Raw genomic sequence first — 24,520 nt, forward strand, 5'->3', positions numbered from 1 at the left:
AAAGCGCACCGCTGGAGGTTGCGAGCAGGAAATGCTTGTAATCTATTTGAATATTTTGGGTAAATGTGCTATGTTTAAGCAAGTGAGAAAGCCGTTGGTAGATTATTTTTTCCTCCTGCGGGAGAGTTAGCATTATGTAATTATTCGTTATCAACTAATTTATACTGTTGCGCTGATGCGAGGTAAGGTTTGATCAGAACTGGGCTCGCCTGTCGAACAAATTGAAGCCTGTGGATAGAGAAAAATGAGCAGCTTTTAAAAGCACGTATCGAAAAGACGCGTAGAAATAGTGATCAGTGAATGCTTATCCGACTGGTGCCATCCCGGGATCTGACCTCCAGTATTTCGTTTTGATCGTCATTATATTGGTGAGAGGTCCATAGTGACAAAATATTAGGACTAGGAGTGCTAAAAAGGATGCTGCACCAACAATTCTGTGACCAAGAAGCCGCGTGTACGCCTAATACTACTGCTTAAAATAGTTTCATATTGTGACATGCATACTAGAAGAAATATAAGGGAAAGTGCGTGCTTACATATTATTTCGTGGTTTCTCAGCGGCTACCGAAATTTGCGTATATGTGCAAAAATAAACAGCTTATTCGAGATACCAGAACGGCGCTCATTAGGGCAGCAAAAGTTTGGACTTCAAACGAATAGTTTGTCTACTTAGCAAATTTCTTCGCAATAAAGGATATTGACCTCAAATGAAAGATAGCATTTTTAATATCGCTATCGAAATACTACATGAATGCATTGTGCAGCTTATGCAGCGTTTGAGCAAAACGATAACAATGTAAAATCCGAAGCCAACGTTTTCGCACGTGGTCTTGTCTTTTTCAAGGTGACATATGCCTTCCTCAGCACAGTACACGTATATAAGTAGTAGGGTTTCTGAAGGGGAGGGGGAAGGGGTAAGGCGGGTGGGCGAGGCAACGAACAAGGGTGTTAGCGGCGAAGGTCTTGTACGTTTGCAAGTTTCGGTCTTCCCTAGCAAATACTAGCCTGCCGCCAAGACGCAATGGCTACAATAGTGAGGGCTATTCAATAAGCGAAAAGTACTAAGAAATCCCGTGCGTTATACTCTGCTTTGAAGAGCAAGTTAAGCAAGTAAACCTGTTAATTCTACCTACTCTAGGACGCTCCGCTGCGCTAGCTAAACTACTTTACTAGCCTAACAATGAGCCCTACTCGCGATGTTCATACATTTTTTTTTGTTACTAGGAACACAACTGCAGTCGATGCAAGGTTGCACACGTAAAGGAAAGAGTTTTCTTGGAAATATCTAAGTAGATCGATGCCCGAATATAAAGTTTTTTACCGTGTACTGCTGCGGTGCGCAGCATCCTCTGCTTCATTCGTACCGATAGTGATCGATTGAGGTTACTATTGCTAATATATTCATTCCCGAAAATCACACGTATTCGCAAAATATTGAAGCTTGAATTCACCAGAATTACTGCTCACTGAAAACGAGTCCGGAAAACAGGAAAAATAAACGTTAAGTTTTGACATCAACATTGTTCAGATATACACTGTTTACACTGTTATATATACACTGTTATACACGTAGCAGTTTGGTTACGGACCTTTGTTAGGATAATATTCCACCAGGCACATTTTCTTTCAAGCATTCACTGTGGAAAGCAAGTTCGGTGTTTTTTTTATTGAGCTACGTGTTAAGAGTACGAAATCAGGCAGAACCCATTTGGGGGGAGGGGGGGATAAATGTAGGCACGAAGGCGATTAGCCTTGAGGTAAACTGTGTTGGTACACCATATTGCAACGTCCCAAAACGTGTCTTGTATTGGGCGTGTATGCCACCGGGCAGCTTTATTGCAATTATCTCTGGACACGCTGCGCCATCTAGTGTAGTCAGAGAAAAGACACCCCCGTGTCGCAACTTTGAATACAAAATCAGGGAAGATGGTTTTGTCATATAAAGCAGTTTCGATCCGCCTAGTAGTGAAGAAAAGTGTTTTTAATGCGATCAGAAATGTTAGTCAACTGCGCGTCCATTGTGGGGGGCTGTTTCTATCTGATGCGATAGCAGGCAAGAATGTCTGTTTCCCAACGTTCGTGAGAGCTTGCATTGGGACGGGTGCATTGTTTCAACAGCGGTCGTCATCACAGCGAAGACAGAGCTCAAGTTGAACACCGCCAACTCATCGATGTAGGCGGCGAAGCGAGCATTTGGAAAGCTGCTTGATTTTGTATCCCGTCTCTTTCTGTACCTGTATTTATCTGACAGTTTTTCCCGCGAACGTGAGTGAAGGGGTAATTTCGCCTATTTCCAATAGAAGGAACTGTCGGGGTAGGTCCCCTATATTTATCCATGTAGTTGGAGACTAGCGGGTTTGCCACTTAGCAGTTTGAAGCGGTACATCACCTATTTGAGACGTCTCTTTTATTTATATGCGACGCAGATCAAACATTTTAATCGCTTTTTGATTTTATGAGAAGACTTCTTCGTTACCACAAACCTTAGAAGTGGATTTTGTAATTTTGAACTTCAGTTTTTTTGTCTTCTCTATCTTGATCTCTTTCACTCATATCGTAAGCATTGTATATTTATTTTATGGATAAACTCAATTATTACAGTGGACTCGAGAAACAGACTGTGGCATTTCGACCTTGAGTTTCTTGCCTTTTCTGTCTCCACTTTACTGCGTGTTTTCGTAAAACTAACATTCTACCTCAGCGTCAGAAGCGCAGAGAATCAGGAACGCAAAGTACTGTTGGAGGGCCGCCGCTACCATAATCGCATTTATCGTGACTACGACAAGATGTAGTAGTTTCGCAAAGCAAGCTTCATGAATACCAATTGTGCTTTATTTTGAGCGCATACTATTATAAGGAAAGGCCGCAGAGAGGAATGAAGCTTGCAGAAAACGAAGTTCGTAGGCGAAAACAAATTGCTATAGTTTAAGCACGTTTGAGCGCGAAAAGCTAGATATGGAGCGTCGTTTCTGCGTTCTTCTGGCCTTCTTCCTCGTCACCTTAATTTTGGTACAAGGTAAGCTACGCGAAATTCACCGAGCACAATTCGCAGCTACGTAATGTCATGCCGTGCGCAGCCTGTGCAACCTTTCGTGATCCGATATCACGTGCATGCTCTAGAATGATATTGGAACACATTCAGGAACTATCATACACTACTAGGACACTTACAAGAACATGGCTGTAGGTACTGCAGAAGAAGATGGCGCCTCCTACAAGATATTCTTAAACCGCGAGACAAGCATGTGATCGATCATGGGCTCGGATGTTTTCTGGGATTTCAAAAATATTTTTAAAACTGATTCGACACATCCAAGCATTGATCAACGAGCGTGGAAAGCGTACATGCTCGCCTATGCTGCCTGAAGCTAGGCCAATTCGAGGTAAAGTGGAGTGCGTGTCATATGCGGAAGCAGGGCTCGAAAGATGCAGATTTTTCTGCAACGGAACGGAACAATTTGTCACTACGCGCTTGTTTCGTCAATTTTTGTTGTAGCGATGACATTTTGCAGCATGCTTGCGTTGTACTGACATAGCGAACTGCCTTGGTATTTTTAAACGTTAAGCCTGCTTCTATCAACGTCGCGATCCCATTTCAAGACTACGCGGGCAACACAAATCCTCGTAAAGTGGGTAAACGAGTAAGAAGGATCAATCCACTCTCGCTGAATTGGACAGGCCTATGCAGGCATTGTGCCACCATGTCCGGTGATAAAGTAACTTCAGCTGCATTCGTGCAATAGAAATCCGCGGAAAACTTCAATGAAAACCGTCGTTGAGGTAATAATTGGGATCAGCCACAGTATTCAACCTACATCAGCACCTTCTATGTAACGATCAAAATCTGCCATGTTGCCATATGAAGAGATAGCAAGGCGATCAACGTGGTTACAAACACACTCATCAGCGTTTATTACGACGCACTTGTGGGCTTCGATTCTTCGAAAAACACGCTTGAGGGAGCTGCTATCTAGACGCGCAAGACACCGTCACTTTATTGGAGCGGTGGGGGGCGTGGGGGGGGGGGTTTAAAGCCCGTAAAAAAAACTCAGTAACTATTTCCGTAATGTAATAGACTTGCTTGAGTTTTTCTGAGAGTGCTCTGCATTTTGCCACGTACGACATATGTGCCCTAAAATACATATTCATAACGTCACATTTTTAAACGTCGCTATATGTACTCAACTCATCAAACTACGATATTGTATGCTAACGCAAGACGACTTTGATTAACATGCCGCTGCTCTCACAAGCCTTAGGTTTACCACTCCACCGTTTTTTTTTTCGCTCAAAGTTCGTTAAAAGACCCATTAAATAGCACACAATGAAATATGGTTCGGCTTCAAAGGCCAAGAATTTGCTCCGTATTTTTTCATGAGCACTTCATTCATGGTCAAAATAAGGTTTAGATTAGCATGTAAAAGGAAGTATTTTATTTCTAGGTTCTTTAAACAGCGTGAGAAAGCTTCATTGCACATATAAATATCCAGATATGGTTGCATGCAAGCTCATCAAAGAAACCTACAACGAATCCCCATAATTTATTTATTTACGTTACCTTCAAGGCAGTTATTCTTTCGTCACGTTGCGGACGTTCTGCCATTTCAACAACACTGTCTAGCCAAAGCGCTTAGTTCTTATCTATTGTATCATTATCTACTTCTAGGCTTTGTACGGCGAGGCAAAGGAGGATGCTCAAAGAAACCAAAAGGCGGAAATTGCGCAGGGCAAAACAAAACGTGGTATTATGATCCAAAAACCAAAACATGCAGAGCAGAATTACTAGGAGTCTGCCCCGGAGCAAAGATGCGAAACAGTTATCCTACATGCGAAGAATGCCTGAGGAACTGCAGACGTGACTACAGTAAGTGAAAACGCACTTCTCCTTGTCTCGTGTCTTTGTGCTTCTTACCTATCAGCAAACCGAACTAATAGTCCACTGGTGTTCTTCCTCATTATGTCTGGAAGGCATAATAGCACAGTTTTCGACGCGTAATTTTTGCATGCAAATGCAGCTAGACTACTTTAAGCCAACCTAAAGCTCAGGTACATTAGTGTATGCGTGTGTGCCTAAACAGGTTGATCAATATTAAGTTTTGCAGTTTTCTTAAAATTAGGCGTTGGGAGTACGTGAAGTTCACCTGTGCAAATAAGTTATGCCGCAAGAGGAACACAAAGTGAGATGATAATTATCGCTGTCTACCGGCCACACAAATAAAACTGAATAACGAACCTTTTAGTGACTGTAGTAGGCGGGCATGCTTATACAGAAAAGTTGGAGGCAATCGTGATGCTACACAGTTCCACATCCCAGAATTCTGGTAGCGTGCTCGCGTTGGAAGATATCCGACTACAAATTTTAATTTCCGCTCACATGATTACGCATTCAGGACAGTCAGGATCGGCGCAAAGCTCCTCCTCGATGTGACGCGGCTCTTGTGTGCGGCGTTAGTCTGAGAAGGGAGCGGAGGCATAGCGAAAGATGATAACTGTTCCCCATTCACTCTCGGCTGGCAAAATAAAAAAAAATCGAAGAATATGAAACCAATGGCAAAATATGCAACCACTCAGTCTGGAGCGATGGCAGCAGCTGCCATGTCGAGATAAGGAAGCCAGCGGAGAAGCTGGAGGGCAACGCACATGCGTAGTGGTGAGCAGAGCGGGAATATTCCTGGTCTGGGTGATGCAAGTGAACTTAATTTCTAGATATTCTAGCTTTTTTTCTTTCGAAAACAACAAGAAAAACAGATAGCTTTAGACGTGATAACAAAAGTTTCTTTCCGGTATTTTAAAACAGGTGTGTTAATGCACGAACGTCACTGTTCATAGAAAAACGACACCCATTAAGCTGTCAATGCTTTAAAAATGTGCGAAATACTTACCTTCCATAGAAACCCAATGCGTAAACCACTCTCGCGTTGACACGATAACTCTGCGCAGTACTTCTGGTCCGATGCCCACACAGGCAGCTATTATCCTGTTCTTTATGTCATTAACGTCAGTGGGCTCTGTTGCATGAACTAGATCTTTCACGTAGCTCTAAAGAAATACGAAGTGGACATAGCAGATTTATCGGCCGTATAGACTTGGAAACATTCGCATACTAACTGAGTTAACAAGCATGGTGTCCGCGTAGCACAAAGAAACATGAACACATCACAGTCTCGATGAGCGCGGACTGTCGCTGTCAAAGTGCTCGTGTGAGCAAGTGCGGCAGCAGCAGCGAGCGAAGTGACCATCGCGCGGTCTCTTGCTGCAACGCAAAAGCAGTGAGAACACAGCGCGCACAAAGGTATGAGCCGTCTGCAGATCCCTTTCAAGATACGGCCTGCGCGACCGCGCGCGCCATTGCAATGTATGCACCTGTTGGTAGAGTCCAAGCCGCTTCCCATTCCTCCAGCACTGCAACCCCACTTTCCCCCAGGTATGGTATGCTAGATTGAACCACGACCGTCAGTTCCCTCTGCACCCTGTCGTGGAATGCAGAGTTGCTGCGTAAGCACAGCGCAGCCACCCCCTCCCTACCTGACACCTTCCCTTTCTTCCTACCTCCCTATTATTAAAATGAAATATGTGTATTTACGTGCCAAAACAATTTTTTGATTATGAGGCATGCTGTAGTGGGGGACTCCAGAAGTTTGTACCAGCGCAGGTTCTTTAACGTGCAACTAAATCTAAGCACACGGGTGTTTTCCCATTTCGCTCACATCGATCGCACCCCCTCGTGCTTAGTAGCACAACACCATAGCCACTAAGCAACCACGGTGTCTCCCTGCTATCACCGCACCACATTTCGCGGGGTGGAAAACGGCGGGTCGGTTCAACGTTTTCCTCTATCCGCGCGCGCCAGATTGAGTCGCGATCGTCGGTTTGCCTCGCGTCTTTTCACTCGCACATGCAGCATGCGACACACGTGAGCGGTCTTATCGCCCCGGGACTTGATACGGAACATTACGGCTACAGCAAAAATGCACCACGAGTGTCCATATAATTGCTTAATGAGGTGAAAATCAGATATCCACCCGTTCGTAGCAATTGTTACAAAGAAGACCCATAGGGGTTCCTGGAAAGAAAAGCCTCGCAGTTGAAGAAAAAATCGTCCTGGTGCGGAACTCGAACTAGGGATCACCGCCATTGTGAGGTAGCCCTTCTACCACCTTAGCTAACCAGGTTGCTAGCAGATGGTAGAGCGAAGTCGAATTGGACAACTCGAAGCACAGACAAGAGTCTGACGTAATAGTTCTGCGGAAACCCGCAAGGTGGAGAGAAGTAATTAATAAAGGGAAAATCAGACATGCACTCGTTCGCAGCAATTGCTACAAACAAAACCCATACGGGTTCCTCGAATGAAAAGCCTCGCAGTTGAAGAAGAATTAATCCTGGTCCGGGACTCGAACCCAGGACTACCGCCTTTCCGGGGCAGCCACTCTACCATCTGAGCTGACCAGGGAGCTAGCATCAGGTAGGGCGAAGTCGAATTTGTCAACTCGAAGAAAAGGCAAGACTTTGAACGTCAGTAATTTTTCTGCGGAAACACGCAAGGTGAAGAAATGTAAATAAGGATAAATCAGACATCCACCTGTCCACAGCAATTGCTACAAAGGAAATCCGTGCGTGTTCCTCGAAAGAAAAGCCTCGCAGTTGAAAAATTCTACGCTATCCCAATTATTTGCTAGAATAACTGCTTGGACAATAAAAAAGCCGAGCGGAGAAAAGTTAGGGAATCTCTGCGGCGAAAAAATCTCTCCTGCGCGCGCAGTGCGATGTCGTGGAAGGTTACTGTCTGACCATCCCTTTATAAAGGTGGAGAAATGTCGTGGCGCTCCGTCATGCTAGAACTACACTTGGCGCAGGTCATTCAGGGGGAGATGGGACACAATGTTGGGAACGACGATGCTGAGTGTGTCTTGCGTGTATACTTCTTCTCGTTGATGATTCTGAAGAAAAGTAACGCCGAATGATCTTCCGGCGAGTATGCCACACCACACATTCACACTGCAGTGAACTTGATGCTTGTGATGCTGCTGGCAGTGTCTATTTTTTGCTACCAATAATCTAGGTTGTGAACATTTGCGATACCATTCCGGCAAAACAGAGCATCATATGTCAAATCGTTCTCTGTAGGAGCTCTTTTTCTTCATCAATTTACCGGGTCCCGATTACAAACGCCAAGCCGCCTTTCAAAGCGTGCCTCAGTTAAATCCGGGTGAAGGCGAAGATGGTATCAATGGAACCTATGCTTCTTTAGCTCATGTGCGACTGTTCCGAAGCTGCGCCCGAAATCACCGGCAATTTGCCGCATACTGATTTCTGCCATAAATGTTACCTACGCGAGAACGACAATTTCGAAGTATTCATGGACAATTATCTTCTTGTACTGTTTCTGATGATGGACTGAGCTTGGTGTGTGCAAACGCCGAAACCCGTTTATGAAGGTTGGCTTAGATGTAAGTGCAAGGTCTGGGTGGCCAACCGCGTTCAGCCTCATCACTAATGAGGCGTTGCCATTCATCTCAGCCACTGCAATAGGTCCGTCTATTCTTTTTACGGTAGAATCTGTCCTCCCGGTGGAAGCAGCTATGCTAGCACAGTGGATCCCAACATGGTTTTTCTTTACTATCATTCCAGAGGGCCGCTATGTCTGAAGCAGCCTAGTAGATGGTAGTGAAGCTAACGCGTTGGCCAGATAATGTGCTGGTGCCATCTCCAGTCGAAGAAAAGCATGCCGCAAATTAAAATTTGCAGCTGGATATCGCCAAACACGGGCATGCTAGAAGAATTCTGTCAAATCAAGCTGTGTAGAAACACAACTGCCTCTAACTTTTTCATACAAAGCAGACCGCTTGCAGCAGTCACCAAAAAGTTCGTTATAGAATTTTAGTTGAATGGACGGCTCACAGCGATAATTATCACCTCATTTTTTGTCCCCCTGGCCTGACGGCTTATTTGCATCGGCGAAATTCATGTCGCTCTCAGCGCCTAATTTTAAGAAAACCGTAAAGCCTAATTTTGAAAACACACAAACACACGTGCGTGTGTGTGTGTGTGTGTGTGTGTGTGTGTGTGTGTGTAATAATATTTGGGGTTTTACGTGCCAAAACCACTTTCTGATTATGAGGCACGCCGTAGTGGAGGACTCCGGAAATTTTGACCACCTGGGGTTCTTTAACGTGCACCTAAATCTAAGCACACGGGTGTTTTCGCATTTCGCCCCCATCGAAATGCGGCCGCCGTGGCCGGGATGTGTGTGTGTGTGTGTGTGTGTGTGTGTGTGTGTGTGTGTGTGTGTGTGTGTGTGTGTGTGTGTGTGTGTGTGCGCGTGCGTGCGTGCGTGCGTGCGTGCGTGCGTGCGTGCGTGTGTGTGTTTGTGTGTGCGTGTGTGTTTGTGTGTGTGTGTTTGTGTGTGTGTGTGTGTGTGTGTGTGTGTGTGTGTGTGTGTGTGTGTGTGTGTGTGTGTGTGTGTGTGTGTGTGTGTGTGTGTGTGTCGTGTTCCTTCGATCAATCCAGAGCCGTCTGGTGGTTTTTCTGTCCCAAACATGTGCACAAACCTACGCAGAAACACACACACACAGATATATCTGGGTGTGTGTGTCTGTGTGAGTGTGAGTGTTTCTGCGTATGTTAGTGAAAATGTGTCTGGCAGAAAAACCACCAGACGGATCTGGACTGCCAGCATGAACATGGAATACGGACTTTCCCGTAGGCACTAAAACCGATGGAATTGTGCTTTCTTAATAAAAAAAAATTAAAGTAGACTGTTTCCTGTGCCTTTCACAGATACAGCTGGCAGGTATTTTCCTCCAAAATGCAATTGGTGACATCTTCATTGAGCTAAACTTAGGTGTGATCCGAGACGGCGAGTCATACGTTATGCAAAATACATGTAGGGTAGTGGTCCCGGTCTCATGGGTTCGCCATCGCCATAAATCAGTCGCCCTTATAGAGTTGATATATTACGCTTTACCAACTTCATTATAAGTAACGCGAAATGCTTCTGCTCAGGTTCATTTAAGAGGGACTAACTTCCTTGGTGCAAATTGAATGGCTCTTTTTGCGGTTGGATTCATAGAAAACGCTACCCTGCATTACCTCTATTTTGTAGCTGTTACCCTTTACTGATTTTACTGGCAGTCTATTTTCGGACGTTTGACATCGCCAACTTGGATAAAGTACGGCGAAAGAGGCGACAAACGGAGACAAATGCTGTCCCTCGATGTGTTTTGTCCAAGTTCCTGCTGTCAAACTTCATTGATTCATGCTAACTAGCCCTGTCGCACACCTAATTTTGCGCACGGTTATTACCTAGTTAAGGCAAGTTAGCTGAGTACCTTTTCAAGGAATGCCCTGCTTCAAGTACATACTGTTTAATAACGAAACATAATTAGGTAACTTGGTTCTCTAATTCTTGTGCTTATTCGGAGAGCGGCGATAACGTTACAGCATTTTAGTCCCATAAAGACGCTCTCCATCCGCGACCTCTAACAAATGTGTAAATGTTGTGGTATTTCAGAAACTGTACAAGTTCAGAAGACCTGCATACTTCACGCATAGATTGCAAGAAGATCATCGAAAATGGATAAAGCAGCCTGGTTTTAACATAAACCAACTACGAAGCAGACACAATAATATTAAAATAAAGCGAAAAGTAAGAGAATACGTGTTTTGTAACGAATAGCCATGCAATTACTCTTGTGTGTTTCCTTTGTTACTTGAATTTAATATCTACGGAGGAAGAAAGGAGGACCGCAAAAATAAATCTGCGGACGTATGCTTTCGATTGTCGCTGTAAATACCTGCCTAACAAAACCTGAGAGAATGTAATCAATCAAACGAAAGTCGCCACTATATGAAACATCCAGGGGAAAGTACCTAGTACGCCGATATTCATGATTTCAAAGCACAATGATATGGTGGCAACAAATATTTTCTTCATAGTTACACGCAGCTGGAAGATTCGTTTGTCTTTTAGAAATTGCATTCACAAATGCGTTGTAGGCACAACAGATCGTCTTATAAAATGGGGCACAAAGCAACCAGAACGAGAAAAAAACAACTAGAAAATCACAATTACCTTCACTTTTTAAGGTCTATGTTTCTCAGACATAGTTTTCCGTACGATGAATCCTGCTGCATTGCTGAGCGTTCTCCCATCTAGATAATATCGGGAGTTGAGGGTTCAAAATTCGAATTTTTCTTTTAATAACTAAACCTATTTTATTTTGGAAGGTGTTATAACGCTTTAACATATTATTTTCACGTGACTAAAACCTAGAGCATTTTAAAAAGAGAAGCCTGCGAAGAACGATCCTAACCTTGGCACAGTGGCTGCGGTGCCTTCATTATTTCATTCATGAACTGCAGAAGAGGCGCACAACCAGAAATTGTGTTCAATTAGCGAGCACTAGCCCTGACTGAGTAGACAGCAACTTGGTCGGCATATTTCACTAGTACTCAGGCGAGCTCAGGCGAGCTAGCGCTGAGGCTTCTTATAATTCAAAAACAGTCTGTAGACAAGGCAATCATCTAAATGCGGCTGATCACTCTTGTGGAGATAGCCGCGGCACTACGGTTCAACAAGAGTGACAAAAGCTTAGAGAGGTTTCACAGTAGTTGTGCGTCCCTCAAGGAACTCGCTCTGAACAACCAGAGAAGTCAGAAAATACCATAGAAGAAAAACGAAGACTATCTTAATCAAGACAGCCGAAGCTAAATATCTTCGTGCAGCGCAGAAACCTTCGCCAGAGGAGGAAGCTCGCGAGGGCTCTGAGGGTAAAATCTAGGCAGCGGGAGAATTTTGAACATTTACACACTTCGAGGGGGAGGGGGGGCAATCAGTATTCTGGCCTAGTTTTACGCAAGTTAGTCATCTGCAATAGTATTGAGTATGTTTTTAAAGCGAAACTTTCTTTACCTCTTCCTTCGGCTTTCCTACTGCTGCTGCTGCTGTCTGGCACATGAAGAGGCGCATTAAAATACACTGTAAGGTGTAGGGGAGGCTGCGGAAGCGGTCACATGTCAAATCAAGAATTTTGTCTACGCTGCGGTACCTTTGCGGCAATGACATTGCTCGAGCTGCGGGTTTGATCCGGAACCGCGGCAGCCGCATTCCCACGAGGGCGAAATAAACTCGCTCATGTACTTAGATTTAGGGGCACAGTAAAAAACACGCCGATGTCAAAATTAATCTACAGTGCGCCACTACAGCGTGTGCCTAATCATCCTATTATTGCTTTGGCACGAACAGCCCCATAATTAAATTGAACTTTATAAATTTAGCCGCCTTGCGATGTGCCATGTGATGCAATGAATATGTTCAACCCTCTCAGAGGTTACGAAGTATGGCGCACAAACGCTTCCCCGGTGTGTTACAGCAGGCAAGGTAACAGGTAAAGTAACGTTTAACATCAACTAACCGCTCTGGTGTTGGACTAAACGTTGAAGTAATGACTTTCGCCGTCAACGTCACAGCTAATTATGGTTAAACAACGCAAACCGGACAAAAAGCTTCGCCTAAATCGATTCCCATGGTGCGTGGAATCTGCATATTATTTTTGATATACATTTCAACTTCGTTGTTTTCTTTTTTTATATCGCCCGCTCTTCTTACTACTCGTCGCCAGAAATTTCTTTACTTAATGTCACTCGGATTAAGCCAAGTCTTGCTTGCCAACGCACAAAAACCTGCGCAATGCTAGTACTAAAATATTATTCTACCTGCCGCACCCTGGCGGGGTTTATTCTAAGAACTTATTGTTATTGTTCTGAATAAATAGAATGTATGATCCCTTTTGGTTTTAATAATAATGCTAAGGAAAATACGTTTGAGCTCTTTTGAAATATCTGTTCATTAGGGGCAATACCCTGTCCTTTATTACGCACTTTTAGCCTTCTTGTAAAAGCGAAAGATGTGACAACATGCTCTGGTTATCTCAATTTGAGTAGTAACAGAAATAACCATACCTGAATAACCAGGAAATATAATTACATTGGAGAATAAGACATGAAGTCAGCTTTCTTGGAATTTCCATATTAAAGCCCTAGGATAACAAACTCAACAATACGTGTTCCTCGCCGCGTAGCAGGCACGACATAGGAAGGGTCGGTTTCATTCCTACAAAAAGTACCCAATGCACTTATAAAGCAAAAGATAGCACAGTCTTCTCCCTTTTCTGCGTGTAATCTGCCGTTCATCTCAAGAGAGACTTCAACGAATAATGTTTAGGAGCCTCAGAGTATGCCTAGGCGTTCCTCGAGCAACCTTAGCTTCCTCAGTAATTCCAGAGGCACGTCATTCTCTAGTTCCTGTTTTGAAGATGGGTAAAACCTGTGGACATTTTCTTGCGTTGCCCTGCAGCAAAAATTTCACGCGCTAGCAGTTGCACTTATTGAGAGAGACAGGGCGAACATCAATTCAGTGATTCAGGTGCATAAAATCTGCTATCACATCCCAAATTTTGGTTCTCGGGTATCTTTCACCGTTCATGGCAACCCGTCTCTTCAAAAATCGCACTTTCGGTTGAAGGAATTATTCGCGAAGGAGATATGTTTGTGCTAGCAGCACTTTCGACGCCCCGGCTATACTCAAGCGTATGCAGATTGTTTCTCTCAAATTCTTCTGCAGATGGCTATGTCATTCCGAAACGGAACAAAGTACAGGCGTTTAAAAATACATACATAACGATACAAATACATACATACATACAAATACATACAAACACACATACATACAAAAATACGATACATAAGTTCAATGCAAAAAGCGTAATATTGTCATCGTTTGTGACTCGCAGCGACCTTTTCTTTCACTTCATGGTGACATCAGCAATTCGCAAAACATGGTACTAGTTTACGACATAGTAAACAAACTCACAAAGGCAATAATCATTTTCCAATGGATACCTGGCCCCTGCAATATCCCTGAGATTGTTGTAGCAGACCAGACAGCTGGACAAGCGCATGTACAAAACGCCACACGTGGCCTCCCTCTAACGCAAGGCAAATTGCAGCATATAATGAGACATATCTCAGCCCATGGTTGCAACGCGAAATGGTTTGAACAGAAATCAAAATCTTCAGATTTACTTGACATTGATCCATCGCCTCATTTAAAATCCCGTCCACATTAGAGAGACCCAGAGCATTTTAAAGCCTCATTCGCCGTCTGCTGCTCGGTACAGCGTGCATAACACACTTCCTGCATAAAATTTGAAGAGCTGATAGTCTTCAGTGCACTTTTGGCCACGCGGATGAGGATGCACAGCATCTTTTGGTAGAATGTTCGTGACGCGACACACACAGAGAACGCTTAGCACATCATTTAGTGGCATTATACAGTAAGCCCTTCAGACTCGGGAACAGATTAGGTCGTTGGTCAACATACTCTTGGCGCAGAAGAGCGTTGCTGGCCTTTCGATTATTTCTAGGAGCGAGCAATGTTCTCGGAAACTACTGAGTAGACTGTTTAAATGTGGTAAGCTCATTCTATCAATTTTTTTGTATGTTTTTTACCCGACTTTGGCTAATTCATTGCCTGGATTCATGCACCTCCACTTGAATGTAATCCGTGCTTTCTTAGGTGCCCGGATTTTAGTCTATCTGTGTACCAGACATTGTGTTTACCTTAGTGCGCCTATTTGTCGGGGCTTTGTGTTGCTGTGTTTCTGATTTGACTTTCAGTTTTAGTGAGATCTTAATGTACATAGGCCACTGGTTTTTGCGTTCTTATGATTCGATTCTTTTATTATTATTTCTTCTTTTTTTAATTCCTATGTGAAAAGCAGTAGCCGGTGGCAATTAAAGGCGACCATATTTGCTAAATACCTCGTATTATTAAAAACAGAGACACGAGCTTTATAAGTTGCATACATCTAGCCAGTTATGCTCATGCTTACCGAACATGAATCTGTAAGACCAATCAACCATGAAAACAGTATTTTCGCGTTGTAGGGGCGATATTAGCGGGCGTACCAAGTTCCAGTTTTTCTCTACGGAACCTTTCAACAACTGCATCTTTTCATCAGAGGCGGTTACCATAATCGAATGCTCGCTTACTGTACGGAAGCTTTCTTTTGTTGTCGCCAGTTATATAGCGACGGCGCTTGTTTGATCCGATTGCATGCTTGACATTAAAACTCGAATATATATATATATATATATATATATATATATATATATATATATATATATATATATATATATATATATATAAGAATTAACGAATGCACTGAAATGTACCACGATAGACGAATACCAGAGAGACTTCAACCGTGGTGTTACGTTCGACAACCGCCCACTCCGCGTGACACTATCGTTGTCACGCAGGATTTCTGCGTCGACTGTGTGACGACCACGGTGTGATGACGAAGGCATGGAGAGAGTTGGATAACGAAGTCCTAAGAATGACGTTGAGGGAACGACAGCGGCGGTATGGTGTCAACAATGGCACGGCCATCCACCGCAAGCTGTGTGGGTAATTACATGCGGTACACGTTCTACGCAGTTTATGCTATTAAACGCTAGCAGTTCACGCAGTCTAGCAGAAGGCAACTTTCCATAGCTGGTGGAAAATGATTTTCTTGTGCAGGAAATATTGGTCTACATCAGAGTTTGCGCATGACGCAATACATCCGCTAACTGTACTAATTTACCGCAATGAACGTGAAAATAATACCTTCTTGGATTTCGCAAAAAACTCCATATCGCTTACTTATGCAGCTACGAAAGGTTCTCCAAAGCTTGCAAAGGAGCAATACTGGCATCTATACAGTCTTCTTTTCTGATATTTATACGCTGCACATCTTTAACTAGAAATGGCCCACGTGACACAGACTGCGCTAAGGAAGCGACGCTTACGGTCAGTGAACAACTTCAAACTATGTTCCAGTAGCATTTGAACGTTATTTTGCCTCCCTCATTGTATCATGTTTTTTTTTGGGGGGGGGGGGGTTCCTGGAAAAAAGACACGGAAGACGTTGAGCGTAGCACCACCGTTCAGAGTTCGTTCTGCTTAGTTAAGCGCCGTTGAATGCTCAATGAACAGTAGGTAATAGTTCCCCGAAGAACTTTATGAAAATGTTCCAACAACTCATACGCATGCTTTCGCAATAAGAGTGTCTGCCAAGGAAAGAGTTTTTTTTTTTCGCTGGCTCGCAATGGGTCTCTGGAAGCACACCTGTATAAGAATAGGATTCAACTCAATATTTCTACTGTAGTGCGTGAAATACATTGTGCGTTGAAGCAGGCTTCGCAAATACACGGCAGTGTTTTTTTCTTTCTTTTATTTTCCCGAGCCACCAACAACACTGTATTCAGCCTGCGATGACAATTACATTGCATTCTCGAGATAAAAGGAAACAGCAATATCACCAGCAGCATCATTTAAGTGCTGAAAAAGACCTAACGCCCTGCACAGAGCCTGGCACATGGAGCGATCTTTTGTTAGAAAGAACAGTACTAAATATTGAGAAATTTTGTGGACTCTAACTTCGTAGCACTCGTAGACAATCGCAGCACGATCGAGTAGTTTCTTGCCTCAACAATTTTTAACGGACCATACATAGCAGAAGGCAACTTTCCATACGTGGAGGAGAAGGATTTTTGTACAGAAATCATTGATGTAGCTTAGAGTTTGCGCATGGCCCAATATCTCCGCTAAGTTTACTACCATACCCAAATAAACGTGAAAGCAATCTCCTCCATTGATCTGGGAGAAAACTCTATATTGTTTACGTATGGAGCTGCAAAAATATTGCGTTCGCGGAAACTTTATATCGCGCAATTGTGCAGTTGTAAATATAATGTCAAAGACGAAGGTGCACACCGCTCTCTTCAGCAGCTGCAAAAACATTGTTTGAAAAGATACTCTATATCGCTTACTTTTGCGGAATCAAATATATTTTCCAAGGGGAAACTGCATGTTGCTTACTTGCGCAGCAATGACTTTTCTTCTTTTCGGTCTCCTCTTAAGCATCATAGCCTTACTGGTTTCTGTGAAAGGTAAGCAATTGCGCCTGACTTTTTAAACTGTAAAAACTGGTCAATAACTGTTTGAGGGGGTTGGCAGGCCATGAAGGAGGGGTGCATAGCAGAGCAAAAGCTTTGCGGAATGACTGATTCAGGGTTGTGGAGTGCATGTAATATTTATAAATATTCATTTTTAAACGTGTTGCTAAATTCTAACATTTTGAGGGCAAGGCAGCGTGTGAGTACATAAAATTTGTTTTAAAATAAGGTAGAGCGAATGTTGCATGACAATTGTTAGGTAAAAACTAATCACGTGTTATTGTTTTCTGTCACACGCCTCTAATTGCCATGTGTATTCAAACCTGGCCAGGCCAGACTAAGTTATTAGTTCAAAAATATCTGCAGCAATTATTGAGCATTCTAGAAGTTTTTGCTCCACAGATGTCGCATAAAACAAATCAATGAGACAACTGAGATGTTTTTCAAGCAAAACTGTAGGTCAGAGGACTATGCAATGCGATGTAGCTGCCGCTTAAATCGTTTTTACGAAAGCATAAATTGTTTTTTGCAAGCCGAGTGTGTGAACATACTTTTCTCTGTCTTGAAGAAATATTTTACAGTGGCCTACGTATTTAAACATTTTCCTCGCAGTTTAGTGTTTTTAACACCAAAGGGTCACTCTGCAGTACAAATACGATTATGTATTCCTCTGGAGAGTCAGTATAACACAACAACATGAGGTTTCTACTCAGTAATATGGCTTTCAACTGTGCTTCGCGAAAGTGTATTGAGGGCTGAGCATTTTTACAAGTATGCAAGAGCTTTAAGGCGTTATTACTATCTTGTCATTGCTGGCAATGTGTTTAGAAATTATTGAAGATTGCTTATTCAAGGGTCTGAGCTGGAATGGAAGAAATAATAAGGTATTTCTCCAAATAAGCGCTGTTTCAATTGAGTCTGGCAAAAGTGTGAAGGTCGCGTCTCTCAACCTTCCAAAAGCATGATGGAAAGAGAAGCTTTGTACAAATTTTTACATCACGTTTGATGCGAGAGTTCAAGCATCCTTGTAGGAAAGATATCAGGGAAAACAACGAAATGTTTTGACAAAAGCCTATTCCCGTCTCGTGCGCTCAAAGTATGCATCTCTACGCTTATGCGAGCATAACCGCTCGTACTAAGACCAGCTGTACCCGACAACATCTCTGATTATTCTGGTGCCGTAGTGAGTGAATTGAAAGTGTATTCTTATTGTATACTTTGATATCGTAACCGCGCGAAACATAGAAGTAGCCACTGAATACAACTTTATGCACCCTGAGCTCTGTGCCATATGACAATCATATCTACTCTCTGAGCCTTCCCTCTTAGCTGTTACAGCCACTGAGTTTTATTCATCATCATAATCGCCACCAGGCTACATTTTTCATGTCCAATGTGGAACAAAGACCTCTCTCGCGGATCTATAGTTACGCCCATTATCTGGTAGCGGTTTTCAAGTTGTGCCAGTAAATTTATCCAATCTCCTAATTCTCTGCATTCCTCGACTGCACTTTCAATCATTAGACAGGTTATCTGCCCTACACAATGCACGACCTACTAAGCCTAACTTTAAAGCGAATCTTTCCTTCTTTCCGCTTTTCCACTGCTCCTGCTACTGCTGCTGCTGTTGCTGCTTTCCAGAGTCGAGCAACCGCCCAGTATAGAGACATATTAATAAAGAATGGGTGGTAGGGATAGGTAATGGAAGAAATGAGGCAGTAAGAAGAGGTAGGTCGAACCAACGCTGTCACAGAACTAGCCACTGACAGCTTTGCCTTACTTGGGTCGTGACAGCTCGAATGGATGAGGAAAGCACGGGAGAGGAAAAAGGTGTAGAAAGAGAGCATGCAAACGCTACTAGAAGAGACTGTAGCAGTTGCGGACAAACTGCACAAATTTAAATTTAAGGTGCGGTACGATACGTTTCTACTCGTAAACGTAAATGCCGTGGAAATTTTTCAAGCAAACCAGTTATGCAGGGCGTGAAGACACAAAGCCACATAAGCATCACAGCAGATCGACGACATTATGGAAGCGGCCACGCATCAAATGAACGCTGCTGCATTGGTTATAGCACTGCTAGAGCTCGCGCGCTCGATCGCCAACACGGCAGCCGTATTTTAACAGGCGTGAAATGCAAAAACGCTAGTGTACGTAAATTTAGGTACTAATAAACTCATGTGATCGAGACTATTCCAGAGTCCCCCTTTGCCACGTGTTCCACAACATGCTTGGTAGTTTGGCAAGAAAAGCCTCATAACTGAAACCAAGTTTAACGTTTCTACAACGATGTGATGCGCCATTAGAGGCAATGACAGGGCTTTGTGACAGGATTTCAGTGACGGTGCAAAACAACACCTCAGACAAACACGTCTCAGTGTGAGTTCTGTGCACCATGTAGAAAAAGACAAGGGATGCACGCAAGGCATCATTTAGCATCAGAATCTCGTTTTGCACTAAACACTGAAAAACGTAAATAATTGCCGCCAACATCAACGCCGCTTATAAACCGCCAGCGCCAACAGCACAGAATGCTTCCCTTACATTGATTCCTACATTGCGTGAGATCTACATGATATTTTTATCGTGATCTCCATTGCGCCAACCTCAAGCAGCCTTTTCGCGAGTGATTAGGCTCAGGTTGACTGTATACCATCTGCTTAAACATTTGTGGTGAAGCTTTCATCTCATTTGTCGTGCCTAGAACAGCCTTAAGTGAATCCACATTTTGCTGGAATTTCAAAGAAGGTCAAGCATCCATCTCTGGTTCAGAAGCAAGTGGTACTGCTATTATAGTAACCGACATACAAACACCACATGCATATGCAATGCGATGGTTCTAACTCACCAATAAGCCCAGCAGCCGTTTTTCGTCATTCCTGTGAAGCAGATCACAGTAAAATTTGGAGTGTCTGACAAATATCACCGATGGTGGCAGAAGTTGAAGCCAGCCATGCCTCTTTGAACTACGTGACAGTGTACCTGAACAGAAATGCGTCATATTTTGAGACTTTAAAGCAGCTATCCAAAGCCTCCCTCAAATAATAATAATAATAATAATAATAATAATAATAATAATAATAATAATAATAATAATAATAATAATAATAATAATAATAATAATAATAATAATAATAATAATAATAATCACAGCATGGTTACGCCCACAGCAGGGCGAAGGCCTCTCCCATACTTCTTCAACTACCCCGGTCATGAACTAATTACGGCCATGTTATCCCTGCAAACTTCTTAATCTCATCCACTCACCTAACTTTCTGGCGCCCCCTACTATGCCTTCCTTCCCTAGGGATCGAGTCCGTAACCCTTAATGACGACCGGTTATCTTCCCTCCTCATTACATGTCCTGCCCATGCCCATTTCTTTTTCTTTATTTCAACTAAGATGCCATTAATTCGCGTTTGTTCCCTCACCCAATCTGCTCTTTTATTATCGCTTAACGTTACACCTATCATTCTTCTTTCCATAGCCCGTTGCGTCGTCCTCAATTTAAGTAGAGCCCTTTTCGTAAGCCTCCAAGTTTCTGCCCCGTACGTGAGTACTGGTAATACACCGCTGTTATAAACCTTTCTCTTGAGGGATAATGTCAATCTGCTGTTTATGATCTGAGAATGCCTGCCAAACGCACTTCAGCCCATTCGTCTCCTTCGTTGCGTAACAGGACAATTTATTGTGGAAACTGAAAGCCATTCAGTTAATCACACTTGATATTCACTTCTATTCCTTCCCAGTACTATACCTTAAACACTTCTAGGCATGCAATTAATACTATTGGGGAGATTATTTCTTCTTGCCGGACTCCTTCCTAATAGGCATTTTCTGCTTCATAGATATTTGATAACATGTTCATGTATGCTTATAGTACTAATTGATTACGCAATGCCTCTTTTACTGCCCGCATCTCAACTAAAAAAATAACCTTATTCCAATACACAAAATTAATAGATATATTTGTCGTTTGTACTACGGAGATTTCTCGTTCACCTTATCGATGAAATCGATATCGTCAATAGCAGAATACCCGTCCTGAAGTCATCCTGTTACCTTTGTTGATTAAAGTGTAGTGTTGGCCTCATTGTATTAGTAATTACGTTCTTGAATTCTCTATACAATACAGAAAGCGTGGTGCAACGCCGATATACATTTCTAGATTTTTAACGCCTACCGTGTTATAGAGCAGTATAACTTTTCATTTCGTACAACTGCCTTGCGCACTTGAAGTATTCAGGCAGTGCGAGTCAATTGTCTAGACATTTTCGAGTATCCTACATCCGGCATCTTCGAATACAGTGACTACGTTTTCACATTTTCCTGCCGCTTTTTTCGGAGACACGTCGTCCTGAGCTGTTCTAACCTCACTTGTTGCTAGTTACTCACAGAGTTCTTTATTCTGCTCGTACCCGCTGTCACTAAACGTTGCGTGGCTTCGCGGGCGACTCTACAGCTTGGCATGGATATGTTCTTCCGCCTCCACAACCTCTCAGAAATTGCTGATGAAGATACCCCGCTTATCTTTCACTGCGTATCAACCTCTTTCCTGTTTGGCAAGTTTCGTTATCGCTCATTTCATGTCGCCATGTTTCTTTTTACTGTTTTGATGAGATGCGTACAAAACGCAGCTGGTTGAAGAAAGTTCCGTAAATACAGAGTTGTTATTCGTTCGTAGAGAAATTAAGGCTTTCACGACGCCTAATCAATATGTAAATATTATTCCCTTTTGTAGTTTTCTTGACTTGTTCTACAGCGAAAAAGAGCGCGCACGCCTCCGTCGTAAAGATGCTCGTTTCTGGATGCAAACATCCTGATTCTGTTAAGGATGAGCCGACTGCGGCACAAGAAACGCCGGCATCCGACCTCGAAGTACCTGTGCAGAATTCTGGGAGCGAATACTTTGACTGAAGTACTAAGAAGTGCGTTTTTAGATGTACGTCTGTAGCATTCTTTGTAACGTCTTCAAAAGACGTGTCACAATCTATAAGCTGCCACCGCCGCGGTGGTAATAGCATGACTGGAGCCATTACTGGGTTTTCAAGAAGTGCGACAGCTATTGATTCGCTGAGGTTCGTCACAAGCCGTGAGAAAGGTTCTTTCACCTCTGGGAGATTTTGGAATAGTGTGGCACAAGTCACAGTATTTACAGTTTCATTACAAAGACGTTCTGGGTTAGAATGTACTTTCAGGAAGTACATGAAACTGGACAAGAAACTTTTCAGATGGAGTGACCACAGATTGGAATCTACATAGAGAGTTTGTGCCGAGCTAGTTCTGAAGGCTCCTGTGACAAGTCGTATGCCTAAATGATGACCAAGGTCAAACATTTTAATGGCACTCAGTGTAGCAGATTGATGCACCACAGCCCCGTAGTGCAGACGCGAACAAACAAGACTCTTGTAGAGATTCAATAGGCATTATTTGTCACTGCCCCAGTTGGTGTGGGAGAGAATTTACAGTATGTTCCTTATTTTCACAGACTTGGCCTTGAGGTATCGGATCTGTGGGACGAAACGTAGTCTTGGATCGAGTATGCCACATCAAAATTTATGTACTTTGTTCACAGGAATGTGCTGTCTATGCAGTTTGATTGTGGAGTCAGGGAGAAGCTCTCTCTTTCTTGAAGTAACAATTTAGGAGCTCTTGTGTGGATTAATCTTAAAATCCATTTTTGTCTGCCCATTTGGATAATTTGTTGCGCCCAATCTGGACTTCTCTCTCTCAGACTGCAAGGCCACCGGATTTAAAACCTATCTTTAGGTTATGTACGTAAAGATAGTAGAAAATGGCTGCCGGTGATGGATAACTCAGCATATTCATCTTCCCAATAGAAAGCGGACAGCTCAGCGTGTCTCCCTGGGGTAGAACTGCGAGTCGGCCTAGTTGGAACAGATTCATCTTAACACTTTTTGTGCGCGAACAAACAGGGACGAAGAATGGGGGTAACACAAGGACGAGCGCTTTCCTTGTGCGAGCGCTTTCCTTTCCTTGGACGAGCGCTTTCCTTGCGCAAAGCGCTCGTCCTTGTGTCTGCATCTATTAAAAAGCCAGTAAAATACGCTACTGCGTCGTCTAGGCGTAATTCACTCACAAGATCTTGCGATATATAAATTGATTTTTTTAAAATGATCCCGTTCGGCGGATGACAGGCTTCGCCAAACAATATATGAATGGCATTCGTGTTGCTGTATCAGGTTTAGCGTGACAGAGAAGTGGTCACTTACAAAGGAATTTTTCTTGCCACTCCATTCCAAATACGGAAAGATGGTCGCAGAGCCAATTACTAAACCTATTGAACAGTATGATATATGGTGTACACTGTAATACATGGGCTATCTTTTGTTAAAGAGGTGCGTACCAGAGGATACAAGAACGTTTTCTATAAGCCGGCCTCTCGTGTCGCAACGGAAGGATCCCCATAAAGTGTTATGAATCTAAAATGACCAAGGAGTATGTAGGGTTCTGGCAGTTAATCTATGAGGTCATGGAGATCTGTTTTTCCGAGTTGGTAGTTGGGTGGGATGTATATTAAACAGACAGTAACCAAATGAATAAAAAGAATTGACGCTGCTCCAAAGGGTATCCGAAGGCCTACATGATTACGAGCAACAGTTATCTGCGCGATTGTTGCACCACCGGATGGCGCATGAGTCTTGTCACGGTCATTTCGGAAGACGATGTATTGCCGAAGAAAGCTTTTGTGCGTAGAGTATAGATGCGTTTCTTGAACACGCAGCAAAATTGGATTACGCTTTATAGCAGCTTTTTAACATCAACGAGATTGTGGAGGAGGCCGCTGACATTCCATAATAGTATTTGTGTAGCCATAGAGGTGGTGTTTATTGCTGTGCGTTTACGAGTGAAAAACTATGTCAGCCCACCGGGCCCTTTCCAGTCCTCGTGATGCAGGTTTTGTCTTTTTTTTTTTGGCATACTCCCGAGAGCTGCGCTGATCCTTCTGCGTCTGGGATGCTCATGCATTTTTAGATATATCCATCGCCTCCATCGAGTCGCTCGATGCCAGCTCGCGGTGTCCGCTGGCGGGTGTTTCGGGCTTCTCTGCGCGAGCTGAGGCCTTTATTTCCTAGACACCGCAGACCCGGAGGGCTACTGGCTCTTGTTGGATGGCGGAACAGCACTAGGTGATACCGTAGTCGGCACGAGCGGCGACGCAGCCGGTCCACTCTGGGTAGTCCTAACGGCCACCGAGAACCGTTGTGGCAGTTGCCCCTGCCATGCTACTTTGAAAAATGTAGGCCCCTGTACAATAGAGGTGGCTTGCACCCTTCTTTCAACGAAATGTTTTCTTCGACTTTAAGGCTGACAATTTCTTTCTCCTTCTTCCGTGAATGACAGGAGGGAGATTAAGCAGGGTGTTCACCTTCAAATTTTGCACCACTTTCATGCTGTGCTCATTCAGTTGGTGGACATGAATGCGACCGTTTCTTGTGGCCATCATTGAGGGAAAAGCTTACTGTCTTTATGCGACTATCTCGGCGTTTAACATGTC

The 24,520-nt window shown here is 43.4% G+C and overlaps 1 protein-coding gene across 3 annotated transcripts in view; it reads left to right on the forward strand.

Moving 5' to 3' along the window:
• Positions 1 to 2,773: 2,773 nt before the first annotated feature.
• Positions 2,774 to 24,520, forward strand: part of LOC142587142 (papilin-like) — a 31,339-nt gene continuing 9,592 nt past the window's right edge. Inside the window, exons 1-3 of one of the 3 annotated variants that reach the window (XR_012829367.1) lie at positions 2,789 to 3,016; positions 4,667 to 4,864; positions 10,511 to 10,910. Coding sequence is in view for 1 of the 3 variants with exons in the window: in XM_075698030.1 (XP_075554145.1) it covers positions 2,956 to 3,016; positions 4,667 to 4,864 (259 nt within the window). In the remaining 2 variants the exon portion in view is untranslated. Of the gene's footprint in view, positions 3,017 to 4,666; positions 4,865 to 10,510; positions 10,911 to 24,520 lie in introns of those variants that run through there. The other 2 variants (XR_012829368.1, XM_075698030.1) reach the window with 2 other exon arrangements.

The sequence above is a fragment of the Dermacentor variabilis genome, chromosome 7 (genome assembly GCF_050947875.1).
Source record: "Dermacentor variabilis isolate Ectoservices chromosome 7, ASM5094787v1, whole genome shotgun sequence".
NCBI lineage: Eukaryota > Metazoa > Arthropoda > Arachnida > Ixodida > Ixodidae > Dermacentor > Dermacentor variabilis.